Source organism: Vipera berus (genome assembly GCF_964194415.1).
Source record: "Vipera berus genome assembly, chromosome: 6".
NCBI classification, from domain to species: Eukaryota; Metazoa; Chordata; class Lepidosauria; order Squamata; family Viperidae; genus Vipera; species Vipera berus.
Window position 1 is genome coordinate 64,968,431 of NC_138208.1, and position 27,734 is coordinate 64,996,164.

The 27,734-nt window shown below is 39.6% G+C and overlaps 3 protein-coding genes across 4 annotated transcripts in view; 2 read left to right on the forward strand and 1 right to left on the reverse strand.

The window, feature by feature from the left end:
- The window catches only part of SSTR3 (somatostatin receptor 3), a 368,714-nt gene that overhangs the window by 94,480 nt on the left and 246,500 nt on the right, over nt 1-27,734 (forward strand). The window lies entirely within an intron of this gene.
- On the forward strand, nt 1,997-26,733 carry TMPRSS6 (transmembrane serine protease 6; the record flags this gene model as incomplete). Its single annotated transcript, XM_081330643.1, has 17 exons — nt 1,997-2,147; nt 2,616-2,758; nt 3,116-3,183; nt 3,804-3,988; nt 8,787-8,828; nt 10,271-10,475; nt 11,310-11,446; nt 13,992-14,104; nt 14,836-14,945; nt 16,310-16,455; nt 17,515-17,613; nt 18,501-18,614; nt 19,939-20,055; nt 21,926-22,097; nt 22,754-23,025; nt 25,458-25,594; nt 25,773-26,733. 17 exons carry the CDS (start codon nt 1,997-1,999, stop codon nt 25,932-25,934), a joined length of 2,373 nt encoding a protein of 790 aa, XP_081186769.1. The 3' UTR covers nt 25,935-26,733.
- Nucleotides 18,400-27,734, reverse strand: part of KCTD17 (potassium channel tetramerization domain containing 17) — a 40,972-nt gene continuing 31,637 nt past the window's right edge. Inside the window, exon 7 of one of the 2 annotated variants that reach the window (XM_081330904.1) lies at nt 18,400-18,571. The gene's annotated coding sequence lies outside the window, so the exon portion shown is untranslated. Of the gene's footprint in view, nt 18,572-21,204; nt 22,080-27,734 lie in introns of those variants that run through there. The other variant, XM_081330903.1, reaches the window with a different exon arrangement.

A 27,734-nucleotide genomic window follows, 5' to 3' on the forward strand; every position in this document is an offset into this window, starting at 1 on the left:
CACAGAAGGCTTCAAATAAGGTAAGACTGAAATTTTAGGTTTACACCAGAGGGGAGGGGGGTTGTATGTTGTGTGGATGTGAGTGGGTTTTTATGTATTACAATTGATCTAGGAGGGAGGGAGGGAGGGAGGGAAGGAAGGAAGGAAGGAAGGAAGGAAGGAAGGAAGGAAGGAAGGAAGGAAGGAAGGAAGGAAGGAAGGAAGGAAGGAAGGAAGAGATTTGCTGCTAGTTGTTGCTAGGAATTAGCAGTTTTGGAAAGCCCAAAGTATTTTCTCTTAGAGGTTTTGCTGTAATTCTACCAAAAAGAAAATACTGTGAAAATACTTAATTGGAAAGGCAAATCATTGGCCTGTGATCTGGACTACAGTGACTATAAAGGCGGGAAGTGAACTGTGTTAATTGCCCAGAGTAGGGTTCTTGCTGTTTTTGAAGAACTGATACAGCCTCATCTCAAGAAGCTTTCCCCAACTTGATGCCCTCCACTTGTGTTGAGATTATAGTCAGCAGCATCAGATGTATTGATTGGGAAATCTGGAAGTTGCAGTGTTTGCAATGTAGCACACTTGGAAGACTTGGACTAGTTTTATACTCTTCAGATTGATGTTTAATTGCCATTTTCACAAAGGGACTACTGTGCAATATTAAACTTTCTGCAACAGGAAAAGGCACAAAGGGAGACCACATAAGAAATATTTCAAGACGACTCAATCCCTCTCTCTCTTCCACACACACAAAATACTAAAAGGAAAAGTGTTAACACTGCTAACATTGCTAACTCTCTCTTTGGAGAGTTTCATCTGTCAGAACCATGACAAAAACAAAGGAAGGCATAAGTCTATTTATTTCAGGTCAAGTATAAGCATTGTCCGAAGTGCACCCCTGATATATACCGACGGTCCTTGACTTACGACCAAAATTGAGCTCAAATTCTCTGTTGCTAAGTAAGACATTTGTTAAGTGAATTTTGGCCCATTTTTCAACCTTTCTTGCCACAACTCTTAAGTGAATCATTGCAGTTATTAAGTTAGTGACATAGTTGTTAAGTGACTCTGGCTTTCCCATTGACCTTGCTAGCCAGGTTACAAAAGGTGATCACATGACCCTGGATCACATTTATGCAACCGTCATAAATATGAGTCAGTTGCTAAGCATCTGAATTTTGATTATGTCACCACAGGCATGCTGCAAATGGTTGTAAGTGTGAAAAATGGTCATAAGTCAAATTTTTTCAGTGCCATTGTAAAACAGTCACTAAATGAGCTGTTGTAAGTTGAGGACTACCTGTATTTATGGTGAATTTATGGGATCACTTTGGTTAGGAATATTTCCCTCCAACATTGTCATAATGTAGTGAGATATTTTGTGAACTCTGTCTCTTTGCTGAGCTGATATTGAATTCCATGCCTTGCTACTTAATTTATTATCTGATCGTCAAAATGTATATAATCAAATGGCCACAAAACTATGCAAAGGAAGGGCTTATGTGTTGACATGTGGTCTGATCCAACGTATTTTTACACTAAAAGAAGTCCGTATGTTTAATGTGGCTTATTCTCAGATAAATTTACAATGAATTTCAGCCTTTCAGTATTGAATTTCAGTAGGTCACTCCAGGGGGAAGCAGTTAAGATATTGGTATGGGTATTTATGGTGCTTCTTTTGTTCCTTAAAGTAGCCTGCAGCCTTCAGATGTAGCATCAGATACTAGCATATATCTAGTACTGTAATAAAATTCAGTGACATGCCAGTTAGATGCTGTTTACCGAACTGAGAAAGACAGCATCTTGTCTTCCCCTACTCTTTTTATTCCTTGTGGACTCAATGTACCCCTGAGCACAAGAAAGTACTTCAAATTTCTCGAAACTCTGCTTGCTTCCATTTTTCCTTATCCATAAATGTGCCCTAGAAGTAGTTGGGTGAGAATCTAACACATTTGGAGAACATAAATATAAATCTTAGATCGTAATACTTGCTTTGCTGTTTGCTAAGGTAACCATGACTGAGGGAGAAGAACAGGAGGAAGACCCAGTGGAATTACCACAAAACAGACAGAAGAGTAAACTGGTTATCTGTCAACGCTGCATCCCACTTTTAATAATCTTGGTGCTGTTGGGTGGAGCTGGAGCAATAACTTGGTATTTCTTAGGTAACAAATGCAATACATTATTCTTTGTATTCCTGATCCAATATTGGGGGTCAAGGAGAGAATGTGCTCAGGAAAAGCATTACAGGGAGAGGAGTCAGTATAGCTGCATGTAACCAGCCTCATGGCCATGTCTAGTGACCATTTAGTTCAGCTGCAATCAAAGTGTAGACCACATAAGATATAGAGATTATTTTGCCATGTGTTATTAAATTGGTGTGGTGTGGTGTGGTGTGGGGTGTGTGTGTGTGTGTGTGTGTAGATCTTATTTTTTGTTTAAGTCCAATACAGTTGATCTTGCATTTTCTAGAATTGCCAAGTTCTAGACTTCAGGCAAGGAATTATTACACTACAAACACAATATTTATGTGTAGAATAGATGTGTAGTTACTTTGGGCCTGTGATCTAATGGCAATGTTTATACTCTCCCATTACCTAGAAATAATCAGTATCTGTATCTCTTTATGGCAGACTACAGACCGTGGTATCTGGATTCTGCTCATCTGCATTTCTACTCTGGCAGCCTGAGGATCACCAATCGGCAGTATTCCCAGGATCATGGGAGAATGGAATCCAGAGCTTTCTGGACAGAGAGATCAAAGATACAGAAGATGGTGGGATTTCATGAGTAGAATAGCATATTCATCTAGGTAGTTTAATGGGTATGAGCATAAAGCTTGAAAGCTTTTTTCCTGGATCTGCCCCACTAGTTTTGTAGTAGTATAACATGCAAAATTAAATATGTCCATAGTCTCTCTCCTGTTATCATTTTCATCTAACTCTGATATTGCTTATGTGTTTTGTACCTGATTGTGGATAAAAATAATGGGAATGGGGATAATTTAAATATATGGTGATCTTCATTTGAGCTAGATGATTTAGTTTCATGCACTAAATGAGAGGTGACATGTATTGTTAAGGGGAACATACCGGTATCTCAGCTTGACATTATTTAACAATCTCCTTTACAGTTAAAAGAACTAATTCATGCCACTAACCTGGCCTCTTTCTACAACTCCAGTGCTGTCTATGCCTTTGGGTAAGTGAAGCATTATTAGTTTTTTGAGAGATCATAGCACATGGATGGTCAGAAGTAGAACCTGATCTAACTGGCTATAGATGCTCTGGTGTGCATTTACAGTATGCAACCTGGTTTTAGAGCTTGTACTGACTTACTACATAATAATAGGATATTTGTGAGCTTACACTTGTATGTACATGTTATTCTAGTTTGTGCTTCATGGGATGCAGGAGAGTATTATTTCCACCCAAAGAAATTTCTTCTGTCTCATCTGAATTATAGTTTTGTAACTGGCCTTTTAATGGTGAATTTTCTAGCAACTGTTCCCCCCCCCCCAAATAAATAAATAAATAAATAAATAAATAAATAAATAAATAAATAAATAAATAAATAAATAAATAAAAAATAAATAAATAAAAAACAGTGGATCTTGCTAGTCTGACATCTGCCTAGATCTGTCTTGCAATGTAAACATACAATTTTGGATATATTTTGATTATGAAATTGGACAATTGGGTTGAGTTATCTCTTGTGATGATTGGAAATGTTCTAGCTTCCTAACTTAGTTATCCTAGTTTCATGATGTTTCTAGAAAACTAGAAAAGAGGTGGTAAATGTGAAAAATGTTTTCCTAACAGACAAGGGTCTTTGACATGTTTCTTCTGGCTCGCCCTTCAAGTCCCAAAATATCGGCAGGTGGAGATGACAGTGGAGGAAGTAAAAGGCACACTTCATAATGAACTTCTTACGAGTTTCAACAGAACAGGGTACCATTCTTATCAGACTGACTACAAAATTGATCCAGAATCTTTGATTTTATTGGGTAGGTACTAACTATATATCTTCCCTTAATATTTCCAATAAAGCAGCTTCCAAAATTGAAATTTATATCTCTTGATACTGAGGGAAAAAATGCAGTGAAGTCACGTAGCTATACCTATGTACTGTCAATGAAAAAGAAATAACCTTCAAGAACAATTAATCTTGCAAAACATGTCTTTTCTAGAAGAAACCACATTGAAAAATTATGTTTAAAGTAATTTAAAGTAATAGTTATAAGATGCTAGACTGCACATGCTAAAAAGAGAAGTAAGTATTCATAGGAGCCTGATTCAACCGAACATCCCATTGAAGTCAGTCGAAAGATCTTGTATATATTTATCTGGTTGTCTGATTATTTGAACATTTTGGCCCTTTTGAGCCATTAGAATAAGTGAGAAATCACTACAGGTTTCACTTCTTTTACTACAAGCATCTCTCTTTCTTTGAATCCATGCATGGTATCACTAAATGAGTAGCATTGTTGCTTTCTACTAGTACTGTCTGCAGATGAAGAGAGCTGGATCTAGATTTAGGGTCTAGACCTTTTCAATTTGTTTGCATTAAATTTTCATGCAAAAAAATAAATATTTTTTTAAAGAGAAGAGAATTTGAGAAACTCTCAAGGGTGGATTGTGGGTTAATAAATTGGTTAGAGAGTTACACAGATAATGGAGGTATCTTTTCATTCAGGAACAGATGACAAGATCTTTATCACTTGGAAGGTAGAAAGACACTTATTTTTTACCCAAAGAGCAACTGAAAACTTTTATATGTCAGATATTAACCCCTCTGTGCGAGCTAGAGTTTGACACCAATAGCCTCAAAAGATTCTGCGCAAGATTTATCACCAGACTAATAGCTGGATCTATTTTTCAGAATGTCTTCAGAGGACAAAATAATTCTCCAACAATTTTGTAGGGAACTTCCCTTTAATAATAATAGCAAATGGAAGTGTTGTTTACCTCACTTCCTTTAGACCAAGGGTGTCAAACTCGCAACATCACGTGACGTGTCACGACGAATCACGATTTTTTTTTCCATTGCTGGAAATGGGGTGGGCGCGGTTTCAGCATGATGCATCCGGCCCATGGGCCGGCAGTTTGACACCCCTGCTTTACTGTAGACTGAACTGCAGCATGAAAAGCCCAGGAGAAATGATTGCACACTGAAAATCAAGGTACTTGCACAAACCTGTGGCCATTTCATAACTGAAATGAACCTCACTCCATGAGTGGGAATTTCTTCAGCACTCTCCTTTCCCTTGCTGCTTTGCATATGGAAAGAAATTAAATAGCCAGAGCAAAAGAGAGAGAGATTGAAAATGAAGCACTTGATCTCCATGCTGGACTTCCCAGCTGCTCTGCAGTGTTCTAAGGCAGGGCTTTTCAACCAGTGGTACAGGTACCACCTGTGGTACATTGGCACCTGGCAGGTGGTATGCGACCATCCTAGAAAAGTGGTAGCAGGGGAGGGGAATGAGCTGAACTGGTGGCAGCACCGCACAAGCCTGAGCGAGAGACAGCTGGAGCTGCAGGGCTGTCAGGGCTCAGTGGAAGCGCTAGGATCAGCGCCAGGCTCCAGCTGGAATATTGCAGCATCTCCAGGGTCTTGTGATTTACATTCAGATGCTTGGCAACTGATTCATATTTATGACGGTCACAGTGTCCCAGGGTCATGTCAAGTGACCAAAACCTGCTGTAACCACCCAGCAGATGGGGGGAATAATAACCAAACACCTCCCACCCCCGCTGCCAATCCTCAACAGAAATGCTCACAACAATGAAAACCTCGGACAGGAGGAAGAGCGCCGCCAGGCAGGCAGGCAGGTGTCTTTTCTTATCTCCAAATCTGCTTTCAATGTTTCTCACAGATTTATTTAGCAAGGAGGTTTGTGGAAGGCTGAAGATTGCATTAAAGCAACTCTATTCTGTTATTCCTCTAACTGCTTTTTATACCAGCACAGAAATCTAGCAGCATTATACCTGAAAGTTCAGATAAAGAATTTTATAGTTGTGTGCATTTTTTCCTCTCTTTTTATTCATGCTAAGCAACCAGGAACCTCCTTAATTGCCTTTTACCTGGTTTCTCTTGTCAAAATCAGCTGATATTAAAGACTAAATGGAAAGTATTTTTTACTTTACTTACCTAAGCCATTTTCTTTCTATTTTTTCCACTCTCTTGCTTAAGTTCTACAGATACGTTTTGAACCCTGTAGTGATTTATCAATGCATTTGATAAATGTATTTATCAATATATTTCTTAGTGAATGTCAGGATGCTCCTCCAGTCCATCCTTCAATGCTCCTTTCCTCCCTCCCCCCACCAAACAAGAGATAATTTGGTAGCATTAATAACAGCTTGTAACAGTTTCAGCTTTAGCCACTTTTATCCTATGACACTGCCTCCCCAGGCACTCTAAGGCTAGCTAGCATGCTTGGCAGAGATTTTGTATGTGAATTGGGAGAGGAGGGGGCAGAATTTAATTCAGAGGCAAATGCGTCTATATTTTAACAGGCAGTGCTTCCCTTTTATCCTTTTAGCATTACAGTATAAAACACAGGATTGCTGGAAATTCATGAAAAATACATATCTTAAGTCAAAATCTACACATTGCAAAAAAAGGCTTTAGAAATAAATTGGGACCTGATCAAAAAGCACCAAGGGCTTCCCACATTATTAGGAGGACAGAAATTATAGATGTGCAAAAAAGAAAAAATAATAATAATAAAGGTAGGGGAAAAGCTCATAAAAAGAGGAATGAGGAGTAAACAACCTATAGAACATTTCATAAGGCAACAGTGCTAAAATTTTGGGGGTTATATAATTAGATCTGGCTGTGGCTATTCAGAAACAGCCAGTGGTCAGATTCAAATATGTGAACAACTGGTTCTCTGTGTCAGGGCTTTTCAACCTTTTCACCCATGTACCACTTTTAGGATATGGCAACATCTGAGTACCACCAGTCACCTAGTAAGGTGTCAAAAATTTGATGACCAAAAAAAAAGGAAAAAAGTGATGAAGTACAGGTAGTCCTCGACTTACAACAGTTTGCTTAGTGACTGTTCGAAGTTACAATGGCATTGAAAAAAGTTCCCTCCAAGCCACAGTGTGGGGGTGGGTGTTTGGTTTTTATTCCCCTCCCCCCGTCTGCTGGGTGGTTGCAACAGGTTTTGGTCACTTCACATGACCCTGGGACACTGTGACCGTCATAAATATGAATCAGTTGCCAAGCATCTGAATGTAAATCACAAGACCCTGGAGATGCTGCAACATTCCAGCTGATCAGTGCTTCTTCTGGGCTCAGAAGCACCAGGATCAGCGTCGAGCTCCAGCTGGAGCCTGGCGCTGATCCTTGCGCTTCCACTGAGCCCTGACAGCCCCGAAGAAGCACTGATCCTGGCGCTTTTGCTGAGCCCTAACAGCCCTGCAGCTCCAGCCATCTCTCACTCAGGCTTGTGCGGTGCTGGCACTGGTTCAGCTCATTCCCCTCCCTCACTACCACTTTTCTAGGATGGTCGCGTACCACCTGCCAGGTGCCAATATACCACAGGTGGTACCCATATCACTGGTTGAAAAGCCCTGCTCTGTGTGGATGCCACTTCTGGAAGTTCATTCTGGGCCTGGGCAACAAAAAAAATTAGCTACTGGTTCTGCCGAAGTGGTCCAAACCAGCTGAATCCCATCACTGGAAACAGCTCTACCTTGAGATGCACCAGTGCTGTAATGGGCCAATATGACTGCTTGTTTTATTCCCAGAAACTCAGCAATAGATACTGGCCAATATCAAGGTGGCTAAATCACTGGCCACAAGCTGTATGACCGGCATGCCTCTAATGGGCCTGTCACTAATCTTGGGGAACACAGACAGTTTAGGTAATGGTAGAAATAGAGTCTGGCAGCACTGAACCCTGCCTAGCCTTTGTCAATGGAAGAATCACCTTTGACTGACAGTAATTTCTTTCCCCAAATTTCTCAGAAATCCCCAACATGCTGTCGCCTTTTTGGATCACGGCTTTACCATCACCAAACACCCAGAAGGGGACAACTACAAAGTGGATATGTCCTTTGTATCAATATGCCCCTTCTGCAATTTCAAAAATGCCATAAGTAATATGATTATTAGAATTGTTTCCAAATGATATGGCTTGTTTTCAGATCTTGCAAGTTTTTCATCGCCAGGTTGGGTTTGGATAGCTCATGGATTCCACATGTTTTGTGCTGGAGGGCACCTCTGGAATTTTTGCATGTGTTGTTGTGAAATTCATTTCAATTTAATTCATTTAAGTTGCATGGCCACCCACTCACTTCAACAACATTAAAAACAACTTAAAAATCAATAATAACAAATACAACAAACCAATACAAATATACATGGTTATTATGAAGAATTCATCGTTCACAAAATGACTTTCCTACTAAACCAACTTGTTAAAAGCACTGATTTATTCACTGTCTCATCTACCATACCCACTTTACCAACAGGCTTAAACTAACCATAGCTACCAATCCAAGTGTCATAGTAACCTCATATTTGAAGTAGGAGATGATGGCTATCGAGCTCCTCTTTTGGCATCTATTGGGAAGGAGGGCAATGCTTACAATGTGGATTTGCAGAATGTTTAAATTGTGGCTTAGAATTAGGTCTGAACTGAAGTGTTATTGCAAAAGAGAGAGGAGTAAAATGGGCCAGGAATACGACTGACATGAACCTGACCAAGGAGCGCTAGGGAGTTCAGTTGTGGCATCTCATGTCTTTGTCTTCCTTTTTTTCTTTTTTCTTTTTTTTTTTGTTTTCCACAGAATCCAGTCTCAAAGACATAATAATGCTGAAATCCACCTTGGGTAGGCTCTTTATTTCCCCCCCTTCTTTTATTTATTTAATTTATTTGGTTATGTTTGTTGCATTGTAAAATAAAAGATTTTTGCAAACAACCCATCAATTAATGTGACATCAGGGACCAAAATGAAATATTTTTGTAACATTGTGTACCACTTTAATGTTGTACTTCTATTTTTTATACTGATGCACTTTTTAGCATGCGCTGACTTTTTATCTAATGCTTGCTAGCGTCTCTTTAAACCCATCTTACATGAAAAAGATGGTTAATAAGAAATATGAAACATAGCAGCATGTATGATGCTAATTCTGCCCCCAACATCTCTTCTACTAGTTGTTTCAGCAAGCAGCCTACTTTTCACAAATTAAAGAAAAAATTTCTAACCAGCTTAAAGCAAATTTCTTTCTGTATGTACCATGTTAATTAACTGTATATGTATGCATTAAATGTGTATGCCACCAACTCTTTCCAGACTCACAGAGGCTTATCTAACAGTATAAGAAAACACCCAGATAAAAGATGGAGAATAACACAAAAACAATTCATTAACTGAAACCAAGAGGTATAATATATAATAAATAATGTAAATTGAAAGTACCATTCAAAAAATTCAGTCTTCATTAACTTCTGGAAGGTGATTACCAAAGGAACCAGTCTAATTTCTGGGAGAAGCTGTTATAAGCTTTTTCTGGCTTTATCTCATCTGACCTTGTGAACCTGGGATATGATAAGCAGCTTCTCCTGGAAAGACCTCCTTGCACAGGAGAAATCTAGTTGGAATAAGTAGTCCTAGGCTGTGGAAACAACTAGGTCTCAGTAAATCAAAACTTATTCCTTAGCATCAGCAACAGGCTTGTTTTCCAGCAAAACAAGTATGTGAAGGATCCCATTTCCTGGCTATATTGTCTTCTATGATGACATTTGTTTCTTGGCTGCCATATAAATTTAATTTTGTATTATAACTTCTTTTTTAATTGTTGTATGATTGTTTTATACCCAGAGTTACTTGTTTGAGATGGGTGGCTATAGAAATTGAATGAATGAATGAATGAATGAATGAATGAATGAATGAATGAATGAATGAATGATTCTCAGTACATATTAATGCAAGCAAGGCTTCCATGAATATATTCCAAGCTATCCCTGTGTACATGAAGGCTGACAATAGCATCAGCATGATAAAAGGATGTAAATTCTTTAAATGCTCCTAGTTTTAAACCTGACATTGGACAGATGTATAGAGCAGACTCATTTCTAATGGGAGAATTATTGAAATCATGGGCAACTTGGTACAAAATTATCTATTTGGAATAGATCAAAGGTCCTGGTTTATGCAGAACTTTTTCCCCTTAATACTGTGGGTGGATTAAGCGTATTTGGTTTTTTCCATGTCATCTCTTATCAACAGTATGGTGCATTCTTCCATTTTGACTGTATCCTGTTTAGGCTGCTATAGGTACAGCTACATCAGAGAGGATGTGGTTCTAAAACTGAAGGGTCCAGACTATTTAGCCTCCAGCTGCCTTTGGCATCTCCATGGCCCCAAAGGTCACATGATCAAGCTTCACCTGGAATGGACTCTCTCAGAATGCAGGGACCGACTGGCAATGTATGATGCAGCTGGGCCATTGGAGAAACAGCTCATCACTTCGTAGGTACCCTTGATTTTGTAGCAGCAACAACGGGTAGAAGAGAAGAGTAGTTGTGTGTTCTACATCTCTCCCATTATCCACATCAATGAAGAATTCAGTTTAGGTTCAGGATATACAGGAAGTTTCATTTTGCAAAATGATGATCCAGATAATCAATGAAAGTAGTACACATTGAAGTAATGAAAAAGCTACTAATGATTACAAATCCTGTGGAGTACAGTAGGCAATTTTTCAGTCTCCAGGGTAGTTAGTTTTGGTTTTGGTTAGTGGCAGATAAAGAAAAAGAAATGTCTGGTGCAGTTTTGTGTGACTCTTGGTTTACAAACCTACTCCTGCACTGATGTTTGATGTTAAAATCAAAATTAGCATTCTGGTGGATTCTAACCTCTCTTAGCCATGTCTTCTAACCACTGAAATCTGTTCTTTAAAAAAAAAAGCAAGACAGGGATGGTACAGTTATCATTAGCCTCTCCTTCTCAAAATAAAAGTTGAGCCAACTATGTTTAATTACATTTTGCCAGAAAGATATGACAAGAACATAGAAGCTACCATATTTACATTTTCTTACATGCCTAATATGTTTCTAGCCCGCAGGGAGGTAAATATTTGAAAGAAGACACATGTGTTTTGGATGATCTATCTAGCCCCCATAATTTATTGTTGCCAAAATGTTTTATTTATTTAGGGACATGTATTTATTTCCTGGCCTTTTTCACTATGCAATGACTTTTCTTTATCTCTCCTCCTCATTTCTTGCTCCTCTTTCTTTATAAAAACCTCCCTACATCCTTTTCAACTTGAGAATATGATAATAATCTGTTTTCATTCTTCAGCCTATATGGGTGTAGCCGGCAGGAACCTGTGGTTGAAGTTCTATCTTCTGGCCCAGTCATGTCTATCGTATGGAAGAAGGGGATGTACAGCTACTATGATCCTTTCATACTCTCTGCTCAGGCTGTGCCCTTTGAAGGTAAATAAGGATATGGACAGAAACAGATAGAAAATGTAGATTGCATTTGTGTTGTTCTAAAGATCTGCCTTTTTATATACAGTATTTTCCAGGTACTGCTTCTGTTAACATTAAGATGACACATATCTGCAACTGGGTAGCACTAAGCAAAGGGATTCACAAACATTTGGAGGACAAATGTTCAAATCAAATCTAGTATTAATAAAGAAGAATATCTGATATTAAGGTTATTGTAAAAAACAGAAAAAAATGTGCTGTAATTAGACATAGGACACTCTAGGTGAGAGCAGAAGGAGGCGTTTCAGTACAGCATGGACTGGGCTGTCTATAGGCTATTCAGTATATAAATGCAATGTACTGTGCAATTACACTGAGGAATTTTGACATGATCCAGCTGGGAATATCAAAAGTCTGAAGAACTTCCCTCAGCTAAGATGCAATTGTACTTTGCTACCTGGTTGTCTTCCTCGTGCAATTGTAGTACTTTGCTACCTCAGTCTTCCTCTAATGGGCAGTTTTGTTGTTATCATAGGAACTAGTTTGATTTTTTTTCCCAAAACTTTCCCCAACCCCAGCTCCTGCTACAATAAGTAAATATAAATATAGAAAAGTACCTAGTGTTTTGCTTTTGCTTTGCATCCTCTCATTGGTTAGCTGGAAGGAGCAGTGGCTGGCAGCATAGTAGGACAGAGTGTAGCTGTGGTAGGAAACAGCTGAAGACAGTTTTAAAAAATAAAGCCAGTGCTGTGTGGGAGTTCTTGTACCCTGAGATCATAAGCATAACTCATAAAGCCTACAAAAGTTCAAATTTAATCCCTGGTTTTAGGCAGTGGAACTGAGAAATGGAATCTTTTGCTTGATTGTGGGAAGAGTTTGTGTAGCTGCCTGCTGGAATAGGCCAGCTACTCAACCTTTTCACGTATTGGGTAACATGCCAACTGAGAATTATGGGAAGAGGCTTGTCCAGTACTTCTTTATGGTACCTGGAATGAAAAGGCAGGAAATAAATAATGCTGAGCTGGGTAAATTATGGCCTGATTCAGTGTAAGGCTATTTCATTTTTTTAAGTCAGAATCCTCTTTCAGTATTGGCATCGGGGTGCATAATAACTTGAAAGAGTTTGCTTAAAATTAATATGTGAATCCAGCTGCAGAAAAGAAAATAGTGGATGGTTGGCTTATAAGTAAGTGAAAATGGTAGGTATAACACATGTGCACCAATCATAGACAAAGCTACCCCAAAGGAATAGTCTTATGGGAAATGTCTTTATAATTAGCAGGTTTTAGATAGGTAGAGGTTATGCACCTTGGATGTACATTGATTGACTTTAGTTCTCCAAGAAAAAGCTCCAGATTGAAGCTTTTTAAAGAATTGTATAACTACCAATTGGAAATGCCAATCTCCAGGGACAAACTTTTAGCATCATCCCTGCTGCTGCACTTTCGTCATGGCCACTGCTATTGAGCCTTGGTTTTATTTATTTGTTTGCTTATTAATCAATCAAATTTATAAAGCTGCCCATTTCATCAAAGGCAACTAACAAGAAATGGATAAACCCACGTATAAAAAACCCCAACAACATAAAAGGTATAAAAATCATTTCAAAAATAAATATTATAAAACAACCAGGGTTACAAACTCTCTTGGCAAAGACAGGATAAGAACAACCAGCTCAGCATTATTTACTTCCAGTTCCCTGGAGCCTCAGGCCTGATAACATAACCAGGTCTTGAGGGTCTTCTGGAATGTCAAAAGGGATGGAGCTAATCTAATTTTTAAAGAATGTTCCTTAAGGTGGGCACCGTAACAGAGAAGGAGGGGCATCGGAGCTTGGACAAAGACAGACTAGCTGGAGATGAACTGTATCCTATTTATTTTGGATTTCACAGTTCAGCAATAACTGGAGATAGAAAAGATTGAAGAATAAGCTGCCAGTTAAGTTTTATAGAATATATCCCACTCCAGGTAGCTAATAATGAAATGCTAGCAGCATTATTAGAAGAACCTTGGTGGCTGCCCCCTAAGGAAGGACACTGAATCTTGTTTGGAAGACTCATAAGGAGACCCATAAGGTTTTGGTGTGAAATTCAGGTCACCAGAATTTTTAGAATGAACGTCCTGATTTGAACAGACCAAATATAAAGGCTCACCTAGAGCACATAACCATGCTACAATTTGAAATTTGGGGAAACTTTACAGCATAGTTCCTAAGTGAAAAATGCACCCCCAAATAAGTAAATCATTATTAAAAGCCCTCAAAAACTATGTCTGAAGAAAATAATAGCTCAAAACGTGTGTTCCCATCAATGTTTTTTAAAAACTGTGCATACAGTATATATGAGTAGTAAACACTGGCTGAACAAAATTTGCCAGTGAGAATCAGATGAGAAAATTGCTGAAAGTGAAATAAGTGGCTTCATTAATATTTATCATAACTAGTATGTTAGCATTTGTATTAAATATCCTCATTTTTTGTCAAAATAATAAACATGAGCAACATTTTCTGTGGGACACAGTGGATATGACAACGCTTCTGTCTTTTCAGCCTGCCAGATGAATCTAACCCTGCAGGAAAGCTGGGAACGGCAAGGGAACATCAATACTCCTTACTATCCAAGTTACTATGCACCAAATACACAATGCACTTGGCACATGATGGTACGATCTTGGCTGTTCCTAGGCAAAAGTGAGCTGTGTGTACTTTTACACTTAAATAAGAGAAGCCAAATATACCTTTACTCTGACACTGTAAATTCTCATTGTCTTTATATTCTACTCTTCCCCAAAAGTTGCACTCACCACTGCACATAAACAGATAGTTAACACCATTCACCTGAAAGAATGGAGATTTAAATTTCTCTGTATTGAAGTCTTAAAGTGGCAGTACTGTCATATTTTATAAGCTCTTACTGATCTCACTAAGGATGTATTTTAATACAGTTTGTTTTGTATTTTGGGAAAATGTTTTCCTTTTCCTCTCTTTCTCAGCCGTCATGCTTTGTAACACTCATTTTTGTATTGAAGAACCAAGGACAAAGCTCCATTTCTCTATGTAAATAAAACTCTCAGCAGTTTTCCATGTCATAAGAGATCCAAGTAGATGTCATGGTTAAGGCTAGAAACTGAGAGACCATGAAGTCTAGTCCTGCCTTAGCTACTGCAGTTAGACTTACGTATATATTGCTTCATAGTGCTTTATAGCCCTCTCCAAGCCCTCTCTTAGGCCTAAAGTCAGCTGGGTGACTCTCTCTCTCAGCCCAGGGAAGGACGCTGTGGCAAACCATTTTTGAAAAATCTTGCCAAGAAAACAGCAGGGACTATTGAGACCAATTCAAAGGCACCTACTCACACAAATGCCTCTACCGTCCACTGCATTTCCTTCTTTGTAGGTCCCATCTCTGGAGTATGGAGTTGTTCTTTGGTTTGATGCTTACACTCTCAGGAGGCAGACATACGACCTTCCATGTACTCAAGGCCAATGGACCATCCAGAACAGAAAGTAAGGATCTACAAACATCTTGGTATGTTCATCTTACAGGAGTGACTTACAAGAAACCATATCTATGATAGTAAAACAAATAGGAAAGCTTTTAAAAAAAACCTCTTGACTTTCCTATCTGATGTCCTCCAAACATGCTGAATATCAGCTACCCAACCTAGCCAGCATGCTGCTTTTTAGGATTTATAAAGAGGACCAAGTATGAGAATTTTTCTCTATTTAAAAGTTTCTTATGCTATATTTTAGAACTGGAAGAGAAGAATCAAGCAATTAAAGACGAACAATACATGCTTAATCAGAGTAAGCTTCAATAGATTCAGCAGGACTTTAATTTACAAAATGCATCTGAGTTCATGAAACATCTTTTCCACAAAGAAATTGGATGGTTTCATAACTTTTATGAAATCAGCCTCTTGCTAGCTATAAGTTAAATTCTGTAATGAAATTGCTCTCTTCATGAATACTCCAGCTCATTGTTAAATGACTTGGAATTATATTTCAGACTGAGTTTCCCTTCATTTCTGCTATCCATCACTCAAGGATGTGATTCTTGAGAAATGATTTCTTTATCTGCTTCTGCTGCTTCTTGTCTTCAGTGTATTGAGTTTTGGGGACTCTGCATTTAACAACTGGATGATGGACAGATATTCAGAATATACATTTTTCAATTTTTGCTATATTCATGATGCTAAAGAAAATTGCACCTGCTAGATTTCTGGTAATAATCCATTTTTAAAAAGAAAAAGTGATTTGCCTTAAAGATATTGAAAAACAAGATCCAATTCCACCCACCCACCCACCCAACAGCTGAATAGTTTTCTTGCCATATAGCAACATTACTTAAACTGGGTCAATTTAAAACAAGAAATCCAATTTTGAATTTGGTTTGTAATTTGTAATGTTTGTAATTAATTTTCTCCACTTTTTCAACATTATACTTTCATCAGGTGAGCCTTCTTCCTGCTGCCAAAATTTATAACCCCCTTCCTCATTTTTAAAACAAGGCCTGGGTGGCCCCAGAATTTATTTTGGGGGTTAGCAACTTGGGTTCTAGTGTTCTGGTTGTGTCCATAACTAATGCCAATCTCAGCGTACATATACTGTATAGCTAATCCTGAAAGACAGTAACTTATTTTAATTTTATCCACTGTGGGAATTGTAGTTAATTTTACAATGGCATCTGTCTCACAGTGGCTGTCTTTATTACCAGCAAGTCTGGCTGTTGGAAGAGATCCAGAAGAAGATGATTTTGATCTTCTCTTGCTCCCTAAATTTCATGACATCTTTCTTCCTATACCCTTGGTGTTTTCAAAGGCAAGATGGTTGACTGTGATTTATTGCCCTAGTCTTTTTTAAAAATCTAGATTCTGTGGTCTGCGGATTTTGCAAGCCTATGCTGAAAGAATACCTGTGATGTCTAGAGCTGGTGTCACCATCAACTTTACTTCTCAGATCTCCCTAACAGGGCCTGGAGTGTGGGCTGCTTACAGTCTATATAATCAATCAGATCGTGAGTATACAGTTGTCTCTAAAACATGCAGTTCAGCTAACTGGAAACTTGTGCAAAAATCAACGCATGCTTTCTTATGAATGTTGTCATTGTGACTGAACATGAATCAAGGGCCAAACTTGATTCAGACTAATGGGGAACTCGATGCTTTACAGCAGAACATCAATATTATTTAATTGCAGGGAACATTTCCCTAAATGGCCTAGAATGCAGCCTTTTGCATGATCAGCACTACACTTGCAGGTTTTCAATATTCTGCCATGGATCTGGACTGCTGCCTCAACTTGCTGCCAGATCCATCACAAGCGTGGGAAGGGGTTTCTGATATTTTCTGGTACCATCCCCACAAACTAATTTCCACTTCTTAAAAGCATACCATTTTTACCATACAAGTTGGTACTTCAAATTGGAAAAAGTTCAGGTAATATTCTGCTCTCTTCTGTGATGGGCAGGCCTCATTCCAGATCCCACTAAAATGTCAGAACTAAATGCAACACCAAGCACCAACATTCCAAATGTTTCCATGGTTTTAATTCATAGATAGTGGTGCACTGTTCTCCAGCTTCTAATGTGGCAGCCAGTTTTGTTATAGTGATAAGGCACCAGGCTAAAAGCCAGAAAAAATGAGTTTTAGTCCCACCTTAACACAGAACCAGCTAGATGTTGTTCTCTTTCAGCTTCTAGGAACTGTTTCTGATAATCTTGGCGAGAAAATAGCAGGACTGGTCTATGCAATCACCATGAAATGCACAAGACTGTTGAAGGAATGTGCACGCATGCATGCACACACACACACCATCACTCACCCTTCTAAAAAGGTCATAGTTCCTAATTTTACAGCCAATACTACATAGATTAAAAAACTTTTATGGATTTAATACTATATTGATAATTTGACAGGAGAATCTTTGTCATCTTTCAAAACTATTATGATTCAATTTCACATAGAATTAGAAGTAGATTGGAAGCACAGTACAGTGATTTAATATTTGAACTGAATTTTGAATATGCATTAAAAACCAACTAATATTCTACTTTATTTTCCATTTTTTAAAAAAGCATGCCCCAGAGAATTCCTTTGCCTTGTGAATGGCTTATGTGTGCCAGCTTGTGATGGAATTGAAGACTGCCCCAATGGACTAGATGAAAGAAACTGTGGTGAGCAGTGCTTTATCATTTCCCTCCTCTTCACATCATGCTTGACTTTTGCTCTGTCCTTTTGGGGCAAGAGGACCTTTGCAGGTGGCATGTGCTTTTCTCACAGAAGAGTTTATTCCTATCTGTGAGTCAGCTTTTCCGAAACATATTGAACATTATACTTTCAGAAGCTCCTATGATGCAGCCATTGGTGAGAAACCATTGGTTGCTATGGGAAAGGAGATGTACAAATAAAGAAATAGATGCCACATTCATGAACTGCTCTGTCATTTAGCTATGAACTCCGCTGGCAGAACCTGGACATGGAAGAATAGACATACATTTTCACACACAAACATACAACATCTGCCCACATTATCTTAGAAAGTGAATTAACAACATTGCTGGTTGATTTAAGTCTGTAATTCAAGGAATCACATTATAACTTCCTTTTATTCTTTGATTTTCTTTAAAAAAATATCCAAAGAGCAGTTATAGGAAACATTTATTGCTTATATGATTTCTCTGTGTTTGTGTGTCTCTCTGTGTGTGCGCATCTGTGTGTATAGATGTGAAAAATATCATGGGATGGTAGTTAATTAAATGTGAGTTAACATGCAATTGATACAAAAAAATGTAAATGTAAAGTATATTGTCATATAAAGTACAGTTGGCTGAATTTAAAAAGCAGTGTTATACTGGATGGCCAGTGAAAATGCACTTATTCTATAAAAACAACATGAAGGCAAAGGCCTTTCAAATGACCACAGACACAAAAAGATACATAAAAGTGCATTGGGTGTTGGATGCTGCTTGTACTCAAATGATCTTTTGACTTTTTCATCCCTGTTGCTCTTCTACCTCCTGATTTTTCTTCTTTCTTTTCCTTGTGCTTTGCAATTTGCCAGTCTGCCCTGCAAAATTTCAATGTCAGGAGGACAGCATGTGCATTGATTTCTCCAAGCTCTGTGATAAACATCTGGATTGCATCAATGGGAGTGATGAGGAGCAATGCAATGAAGGTATAAAATCAAGAACATCTATTAAACAAACTTTCTCGAACCTATTCTCAGAAATCAAGTTAACTTACAGTTGTGGAGGCACAGTGGTTAGATTGCAGTATTGCAGGCTAATTCTGCTGACTGCCAGCAGTTCGATCCTAACTGGCTCAAGGTTGGCTCAGCCTTCTATCCTTCTGAGGTCGGTAAAATGAGGACCCAAATTGTTGGAGGCAATATGCTGATTCTGTAAACCGCATAAATAGCACCTACAGTAATTAATTGAAGTTTATCAATAAAAGTTTACAGGGTTTTTTTAAACTCACTGTTACTCATCTCTGGTAGAAAAGGGACCAGCCTGGCACGCAAGTGATATAAAATTGAGTAGATTAGCCAGAAGAGAGAAGCTTCAATAAAATTCAAAATAATGTTGATAGGTTAGAGACAATGGGCTAAAAATAAAGAATTAAGTTTAATAAATGCTAGGTTTTGTACTTAGGAAATCAAATGTGTAAGTATAAGGTGAGTGATTCCTGGAGTGGTAATGGTAGTTGTGAAAAAGATCTTGGGATAGTACTTAATTGAATGTGAGCTGACATATAACACTGCTGCAATAAAACAAATGTAAATTTAGATTACATCAATAGAAAGTATAATTTTCAAATCGAGGGAAGGAATCCTTCCACTCTATTCTGAACTGTTTCCTATTTTGTGCATCACATTCTTGAAATGCCTGAAAGGAAACCTCTTGAGTGAAGGTCAAGACCTGTTCTTTCTTATTGTAGAATACAGGAAGTGAAATGAATGATTTAAGACATAGGAAGTCAAATTCTAATTAAATGTTAAGGGGTAAAATTTCCTAACACTTAAAACAGTTCAGCAGTAGAACCAATTATCTTTCCTTGGAAGTTCAAGCAGAAGCTCTACCATCTTGATCTGGATTCCTGAAAGTTGGACTTGATGATCTGACTCATTCCATATGATTCCATCTGCATTTTAAGTCTAGCTTGCCTTGCTTCTAGCTTTGTTTTCAGAGTGCAAATCATCCCTTAATATAAAAGCAATGGGCACTGATGTGATTGTCACTTTCTTTTCACCATTATCATACCTTTGAGACTGAGCTTCATGACTGTAATCAAGTGCAGCTGGTAGGTAATTTGTGGACCCACCAATTCTGCCAAGTTCTAACTCCCAGCCAACATGGTTGTTAACATTTTTGGACATGGTAATTCATGCACATATGGAAGGTCACCAATTCTCCACTCCTGTGAAAAAATTGCAGTACTGTATCAGTACTGCATCAAATGATAATAAAACTATATTCTCGTTTCACCACGTATCTTTGTAGGAATCCCTTGTGGACTTTACACTTACCAATGTGCTGATGGGAACTGTGTGAAGAAGCCCAACCCTCAATGTGACTCAGTTCCTGACTGCAAGGATCAATCGGATGAAATGCACTGTGGTGAGCAACTCAGAGGAAGAGATCCATCCTAGTCAGAGGAATTATCTGAAACCATCTCAGTTTCTTCTTCTTAGAATGATCCTAGTAGAAGAGCTGCAGACGTTCATTCTGTCAAGGGTTGCTAGCACTAGGCTTCAGTCCAAAGGTACTAGTTTTTTCCCCAAGTTTGTGATTGGACTGCAGTTCTCAGAACTCTCAGCAAGCATGATCGTACATGGCTTACCTGGAGGATATTAGTATCCTATCTGATTTGTGTTGGTAGAAATTTGTAATTCTGGGTGGGTATGAAATGCTACAGCAGATTAATTACACATCCAGTTTGGAGTGTCTATGGAGATTCTCAGTCATCCAGGTCACGGTTGTCCCACAGATGCTTTTTTTCACGCAGCAACTGGACTTTCTTGTTTTTGTTTGAAGATGTTTCGCTTCTCATCCAACAAGCTTCTTCAGCTTTGACTGGATGACGGGGAATGGCAGGAAAAAAAAGCACCTCTGGGACATCCAATTTGGAGGGATTCAATATCAAATGGCTATTGTGCAGAATATCAACATGCTCCTTCTGAGAAGAATAATATAAATGCGGGAAACGTTCAGTGAATGGATATTATCATGTACTGTATATATTGAATCATTCATGTCAAAAGAACAGTAATATTCAAGGTATATGTTTTCCTTTTCACTGAAATCAAAACTTGCATTTTACCCCTTTTTATTCCAATTTTTTTCCCCCATATGGATTAAGCCATTTTTCCATTTGCATTTACAAGGCTCCAAAGGCTGAGTGTGACTGTTTGGGCAAGAAACCTAAGATGGTGAATGAAGAGGGTATACACAGTTTCTGTGGCAGAAACATTGATTTTAAAATCCATGTTACATTTATACCTTGCTTTTCTTCTAAGAGCTCCAAGTGACAGATAAAGTATTCTTTCCTGCATTCCCCCAATGTAAGACAACAGACCCCAAATCAGACTGTTGTTTTTCTATGGCTGATAGTGATATTTGATACTTGATATGTCTTTTCTTAGTCCAACTTCTTTTATTACTATTCCATACTGTGGTCAACATCAACATTTGTGGGCAAATAGTAGCTGAGAGTAGATTTTTCAGCTAGTAATTGAATAGAAACCTTTGAGACTTAGAGCTGCTTTTTATTTAAAATAAACGTGGTCATCATAAACAAAATTACAATGTACAACTTGGACTATGTTCTCACCGAATCTGCTCTGATTTCACAAGAAATAAAGAGATTTATATGGCTATGAAAATACTTGGTTTCAAGATTCAGTTAGAATAAAATACTATCAAGGCTCTGAACTGACCTTTGATTCCGCTCAAATTGGGTGTTTTTTTCACAATTCAGAAAATGTTTTGAATTAATTTGATGCTCAAATTGGATTGCCAATCCAAGAATTCAAACTGAAACCAATTAGCTGTTCCTAATGGAGTCACTCATCAAACTGCACACTCCCAACAATTTGTTCACTAGCATTATGTGCCAAGTGATTAACGTATAGGAGCCAATTAGGGATTTGGACTGAGTCCAGAGAAACTCAGGTTTGGCTCTGCCAATCATCAGCAACCTGTATATCCTCAGAAGAATGGTTGTGAAGATAAAATGAGAGCAGACACCACCTAGTACACTAACTTAAACTTCCTCGCAGAGGAAAGCCTGAGGCATAAATGCAGTGGATGAATGCATGGTAATCAGAAAGGAGATTTCTCTGTAGGCATGATTATTCAAAACAGGAAAATAAAAATCCATCATAAAGAGTCTTGCAGGTATACTTCTCCCCCTCTCCCCCTCTGTTCTACCACTCGCCTTAACTCAAGTCATTCTTTCTGTTTCCTAAAATTTTCTCTTTTTTCTCAGATTGCGGAGTGCAGGAGACAGCAACACAGAGAATTGTTGGTGGTGGTCATTCTATGGAAGGAGAGTGGCCTTGGCAAGCGAGTTTGCAAGTCCGTGGGCACCACCTTTGTGGGGGAACATTGATTGCAGATCGCTGGGTGATCACTGCAGCTCACTGTTTCCAGGAAGACAGGTAAATAAAAGGGGTGAGCACCTTAAAACTCACCTTTTTGTGTTTGCCTTTTGTCACAGTATGGCTTGCACTGGATTTCCTTAATCAGATACATTAGTAACACTGAACAAATAGTTAAATGTATGCATTTCACCTACAGCAAAATCCACAATCTTGTAATAACATTTTTGCTAGTTGTTTTTTTCTTCTTCTTCTCCTGGCTACTATTCTGCTCCACCCTATTCCTTTCCTCTCGTCATTTCTTTTTCACGATAGGCTCACATAAGAGATCTGTTGGTCTTTTGAGACACCATAAGACTCTTGCATAAAACCTACATGTCTACTCCTTTATTTACAGCCACCATCTAAGCTAATTTTAACTGCTCCTGGTTTCTCTCTTCCTCTCTTCCCTTTCCTCCCTGCAAGCAATTACGTGCTTACAATGTTCTTCCCTTAGGATAAGCCTCCCCACAGAAGATGCAATGGCTTGTGACCAACAAAATCTTACTCATTAATAAAGCCAGTTCCACACATTTTGGGTCTTGGGCAGAATTTGACCAGGAGTAAGACAATTTCCTTTCTTCCCTAAACCCAGAGTCCTTTGAGCTGTACTTGGGAGCTGTATCAAGAGAAAAAACAAACCCGCTGAAGTTATTTCCCACTCTTTTCTTCTGCAGTCAGGTTTCCCCCACAGTCTGGACCGTATACCTGGGCAAGCACTTTCTGAATGCCAGTAGCCACAATGAGGTTTCCTTCAAAGTGAACCGTATCTTGCAGCATCCCTACTACGAAGAAGACAGCCACGACTATGACGTGGCTCTGTTGCAGCTTGACCATCCAGTCATCTATTCTGCTTTCATCCAGCCCATCTGCTTGCCTGCCAGCTCCCATCTCTTTGAGCCTGGCCTCTTGTGCTGGGTCACAGGCTGGGGCGCAGTCAAGGAAGGAGGTACATTATTTGGTTTGTGCATCCTTAAGGCCCCTTTCTTTTTTTAGATTTAAAAGGATGTTTCAGATATAATCATATAATAAAAAAGGCATCCTAAGCTCTTGCCCAAAGGAGTGTGCAATAATTTAAAAGTTGGCTGGTGAAAGCAAATTCAGCCTCAAAGGAATACTACATGTCTACTAAACTAAGGCCAAGCATTGCAAGGGCTTTGCAGCAAGATGTTACCGAATCAAGCTCCCTCTAGTGGATCCTTGCATAAATCATGCAAATATTGCAGCATACTCAGGAAGCCAGGGGGTTGTCTTCAAAATTTGTTCCTTTCCTCTTTCCCCTCTGTAAGTGCATTAGGTTTGCTCAGGACATTCTTCCGAGCATCTGGACTCATTCCAGAACAGCAGCTGCCAGAGGAATAATACCACTTGATCCAACCCATTCTGTTAGGCTCCAATAGGTTATCCTATTTACAAAACGGTACCATTCCATTTCTTATTCAATGGAGATTTCCTAAAACAGGGAAATGTGCCTATAATGTCACACTTTTTCGCATGAAGCAGGTAAACATCGACCTGAAAGAACTGTTGCATCCCTATAGAACAGGGTTTCATTCCAATCTCCACATTTTCTACAGCAAGGTTTCCCAACCTTGGCAATTTTTAAGACATGTGGACTTTAACTCCCAGAATACCCCAGCCAGCATGGCTGGCTGAAGAATTCTAGAGGTTGAAATACATATGTCATTAAGTTGCCAAGGTTGGAAACCTTGCAATAGAATGTGGAAATTGGAATTTCATAGAAACAGGAAACATTTTCTTTATTTATTTATTTTATTTTATTTATTATATTTGTATACCGCCCTTCTCCCAAAGGACTCAGGGCGGTGAAAAGGGCACATATAAAAAATACAGAATACAAAGATTAAAAAAGAATTAAATAGGAGCCCGAGCTAAAACAATCAATAGTGATATAAAAATCCCCTTAAAAACCCCAACACATTTCCCATCAGGCCAGGCCGGCTTGTTCAAATAGATAGGTCTTCAGACCGCGTCGGAAGGAGCGAAGGTCAGGTGCCATCCGGAGCTCAACCGGCAGCTGATTCCATAAAGCCGGAGCGCCCACAGAGAAGGCCCTCCCCCTGGGGGCCACCAGCCGACATTCTCTGACCGGTGGCACCCTGAGGAGGCCCTCTCTGTGGGAACGCATAGGGCGGAGGGAAGTTGACGCCGGCAGCAGGTGATCCCCGAGGTACTCCGGACCCATGCCATGTAGGGCCTTAAAAACCATTACCAGAACCTTGAATCTCACCCGGAAGACAACTGGTAACCAATGCAGCCCGCGGAACAAAGGTGTAACATGGGAGTACCGGGAGACTCCCAAGACAACTCTCGCGGCTGCATTCTGTACCAGCTGGAGCCTCCGAGTGGTCTTCAAGGGAAGCCCCATGTAGAGAGCATTGCAGTAGTCCAGACAAGAGGTCACGAGCGCATGAGTGACCGTACACAGGGCATCCCAGTCTAGATAGGGTCGCAACTGGCGCACCAGGCGAACCTGGGCGAAAGCCCCCCTAGTCACAGCTACTACATGATCTTCCAGAGTAAGCCGCGAGTCCAGGAGGACTCCCAAGTTGCGAGCCCTATCTACGGGGGGTAAAAGCTCACCCCCCATGAAAAGAGGTGGAATATTCTGAATATCCCGGGATGCCGGTATGCACAGCCACACAGTCTTGTCAGGGTTGAGCTGAAGTCTGTTCCTCCCCATCCAGACCCGAACCGCCTCCAGGCAGCGGGACATCACGTCGAGGGCATCACTGGGGTGGTTTGGGGTCGAAATGAAAAGCTGGGTATCATCAGCATACTGATGATACCCAACTCCAAAACCACGAATGATCTCACCCAGCGGTTTCATGTAGATGTTGAACAGGAGAGGCGAGAGGACCGACCCCTGAGGAACTCCACAAACGAGAGACCTTGGGGTCGACCTCTGCCCCCCTGCCAACACCGATTGCGAATGTCCCAGGAGATAGGAGAACCACCGAAAAACTGTGCCTCCCACTCCCGATCCCCTGAGACGCCGCAGCAGGATACCATGGTTGATGGTATCGAAAGCCGCCGAGAGGTCTAATAGGACTAGGACAGAGGAATGTCCCCTGTCCCGGGCCCTCCAGAGATCACTCACCAGAGCGACCAATGCCGTCTCCGTGCTGTACCCGGGCCTGAAACCCGATTGGCACGGGTCTAGATAATCCGCTTCATCCAGGACCAGAGGGAGTAGATGCGCCACCACACTCTCAACAACCTTCGCAAGAAAGCGAAGGTTGGAGACAGGACGAAAGTTATTTAACACAGCTGGGTCCAAGGCAGGCTTCTTGAGGAGAGGTCTCACCACCACCTCCTTCCTGTGGTCAGTCCTGCTAATCTGCAACTCCTCTCTCATAGGTCCTACAAGCAAGATTTTGCAAAAAGTGGATGTGCAATTAGTTCAGCAAGACATTTGCAGTGAAGCTTATCACTATCAGGTCTCTCCCAGAATGCTTTGTGCTGGCTACCATGAGGGCAAAAGGGACTCCTGTCAGGTAACTTTAAGCACTAGTTTCCATGATCTCGAAAGAACTTTTCCCTGTCCTGTGAAGCTGCCTTATTTGCATGCAATGTCACACACTGAGTGTTGCAAAGCTCATTACTCAGAGCTTTCTCTTTTCTGTCTATTTGAATTATTTTTCCTCTGACTACTATTTGGTTTCACTTTTCTAGGGAGATTCTGGAGGACCTCTTGTTTGCCAGAAAGCCAGTGGCAAATGGTTTCTAGCTGGTGTGGTGAGCTGGGGAATGGGTTGTGCACGTCCCAATAACTATGGAGTGTATACCAGAATTACTAGTGTGAAGGAATGGATGAAACAAACTATGTCAAACTGAGCATCATTCCAAATTCCTCCTTTGGTTACAAGGTGACACTGTTGAGGAGACACTTTTAATCTTTGTTCCACTGTTCAAATAGCCGAAACTGTGGAGACATCCCATCTTACACCTGGCTCCTGTTGCACCTGATATTCAAATATTGGTCTTTAAGGATTCTTTAGTATGTGGAGAAGCCTAAGAAGGCCATTGAGGAAAGATTGTCCAAAGTAAATGTAAAATTTGAGATGCTGCTCCAATGAAACAATAGAGATATATGATGTGCTCCTTCAAAAGGTATTGACTATGGACTGATCCTTAGATTAGTTTGGATGGAAAATCCGAGACATTAGGAAAGTTGATTCTCTTGAATGTTAAATGTAGAAGTAGAAATTTGGAAGTCTATCTAGTTCTTCTTGTATTATTTAAAAATCAATCCCAAATGAATTGACCAAAACACTGACAAATAGGAGGAGCTATTTGTGGAATGTTAAGGGAAGAGCATCAGTTGCATTTTGTATTATTACTTACATGACTCATGCCTTATCTATGTGCTGATTATTTAAAAAAAAAATGCATGGATCTTCCTACTGCTAAGATTATTGGAGTTTTCAATGGACATATCTGGAAAGAAACCTGCAATGAGCAGAATACAAATGTATTTCAAGGTCACATCCTTATCCAGCAGTAGTCACTCACCTCCTGCAGCTTCACCCCAAACTACTTTGTGGATAAGGCAGGAGATGCCTCTTAATTTAAGACTGGAAATAAAAATCCTTAAAAAGCCAAATCAGAAAACAGAGTATGTTGTCCCATAATGTTTGCATAATGGCCCTGCCTGTACAAAATGGCTGATCTGGTGATCCCTTTCCCTGGCCAACTGATTGACCATCCATGTCCTGACAGTGCATGATAACTGACAGCCATTCCCTTTTAGTTCTCCCAGAAACAAGTGGGCAGCCAGATCAAGACAACCTGCTTCTACTTAAAGCATCCAGGTAGATTGACTCCATTTACAAAATTGAGATTCTTTGCCTTGCATGAGATCATTTCATCGATCTGGACTAAAGAGCAAGAGCTGTTTTGCAGTCAAAATGTTTACTGCAAATTTTAACAGATTTCAGGCACCTCACATCGATGGCAGCAAAAGAGAAATTCTGTCAATCAATGCAAGGAATCTATAACTGAATAGCCTCAGCTTATGTTCAGAGCTATAGCTTTGTACAGAAATTATAATGAAACTATCCTGAAAATGATATAAACATGCTTCAGGTTTCCAATACAAGTGCGCCTCCTGCCAACAAGAGGATGTTTGTTGCACAGGATAAATTTGTCTTTTTTTTTACTTGTACAGTTATGGCGTATTTGTCCTCGGCAAAAACTGTAGAGCTTTTATTTTAACATCCCATCAACTTGTACATACTCCTTTCAAGGATATTACAATGACTTTCAATGTAGCAGGACTGTGGCAGGCTAGCATTAGGATATGGGTTGAAGCTACTAGATTGACTCTAAAGTAGAATTACCATCTCTTCAAAAATAGAAGAGCTGGTCAACACAGCAGGTTGGTATTAAGTTGGTAACGCGCTTGTAGTATCATCCTAGGGTGATTCTTCCCCATATTTTGTTTAGACTGATAGGCCGCTAGCAATTGCCCCATGCTTATTCATAATCAGCGAAGAGGGGGGTCAACCTAGTCTTCAAAGCACCTGAAGACAGAACAAGAAGGAATGGATGGAAACTAATCAAGGAGAGAAGCAACCTAGAAAGAAGAAACCTCCTGACAATTAGAACAATAAATCAGTGGAACTACTTGCCTCC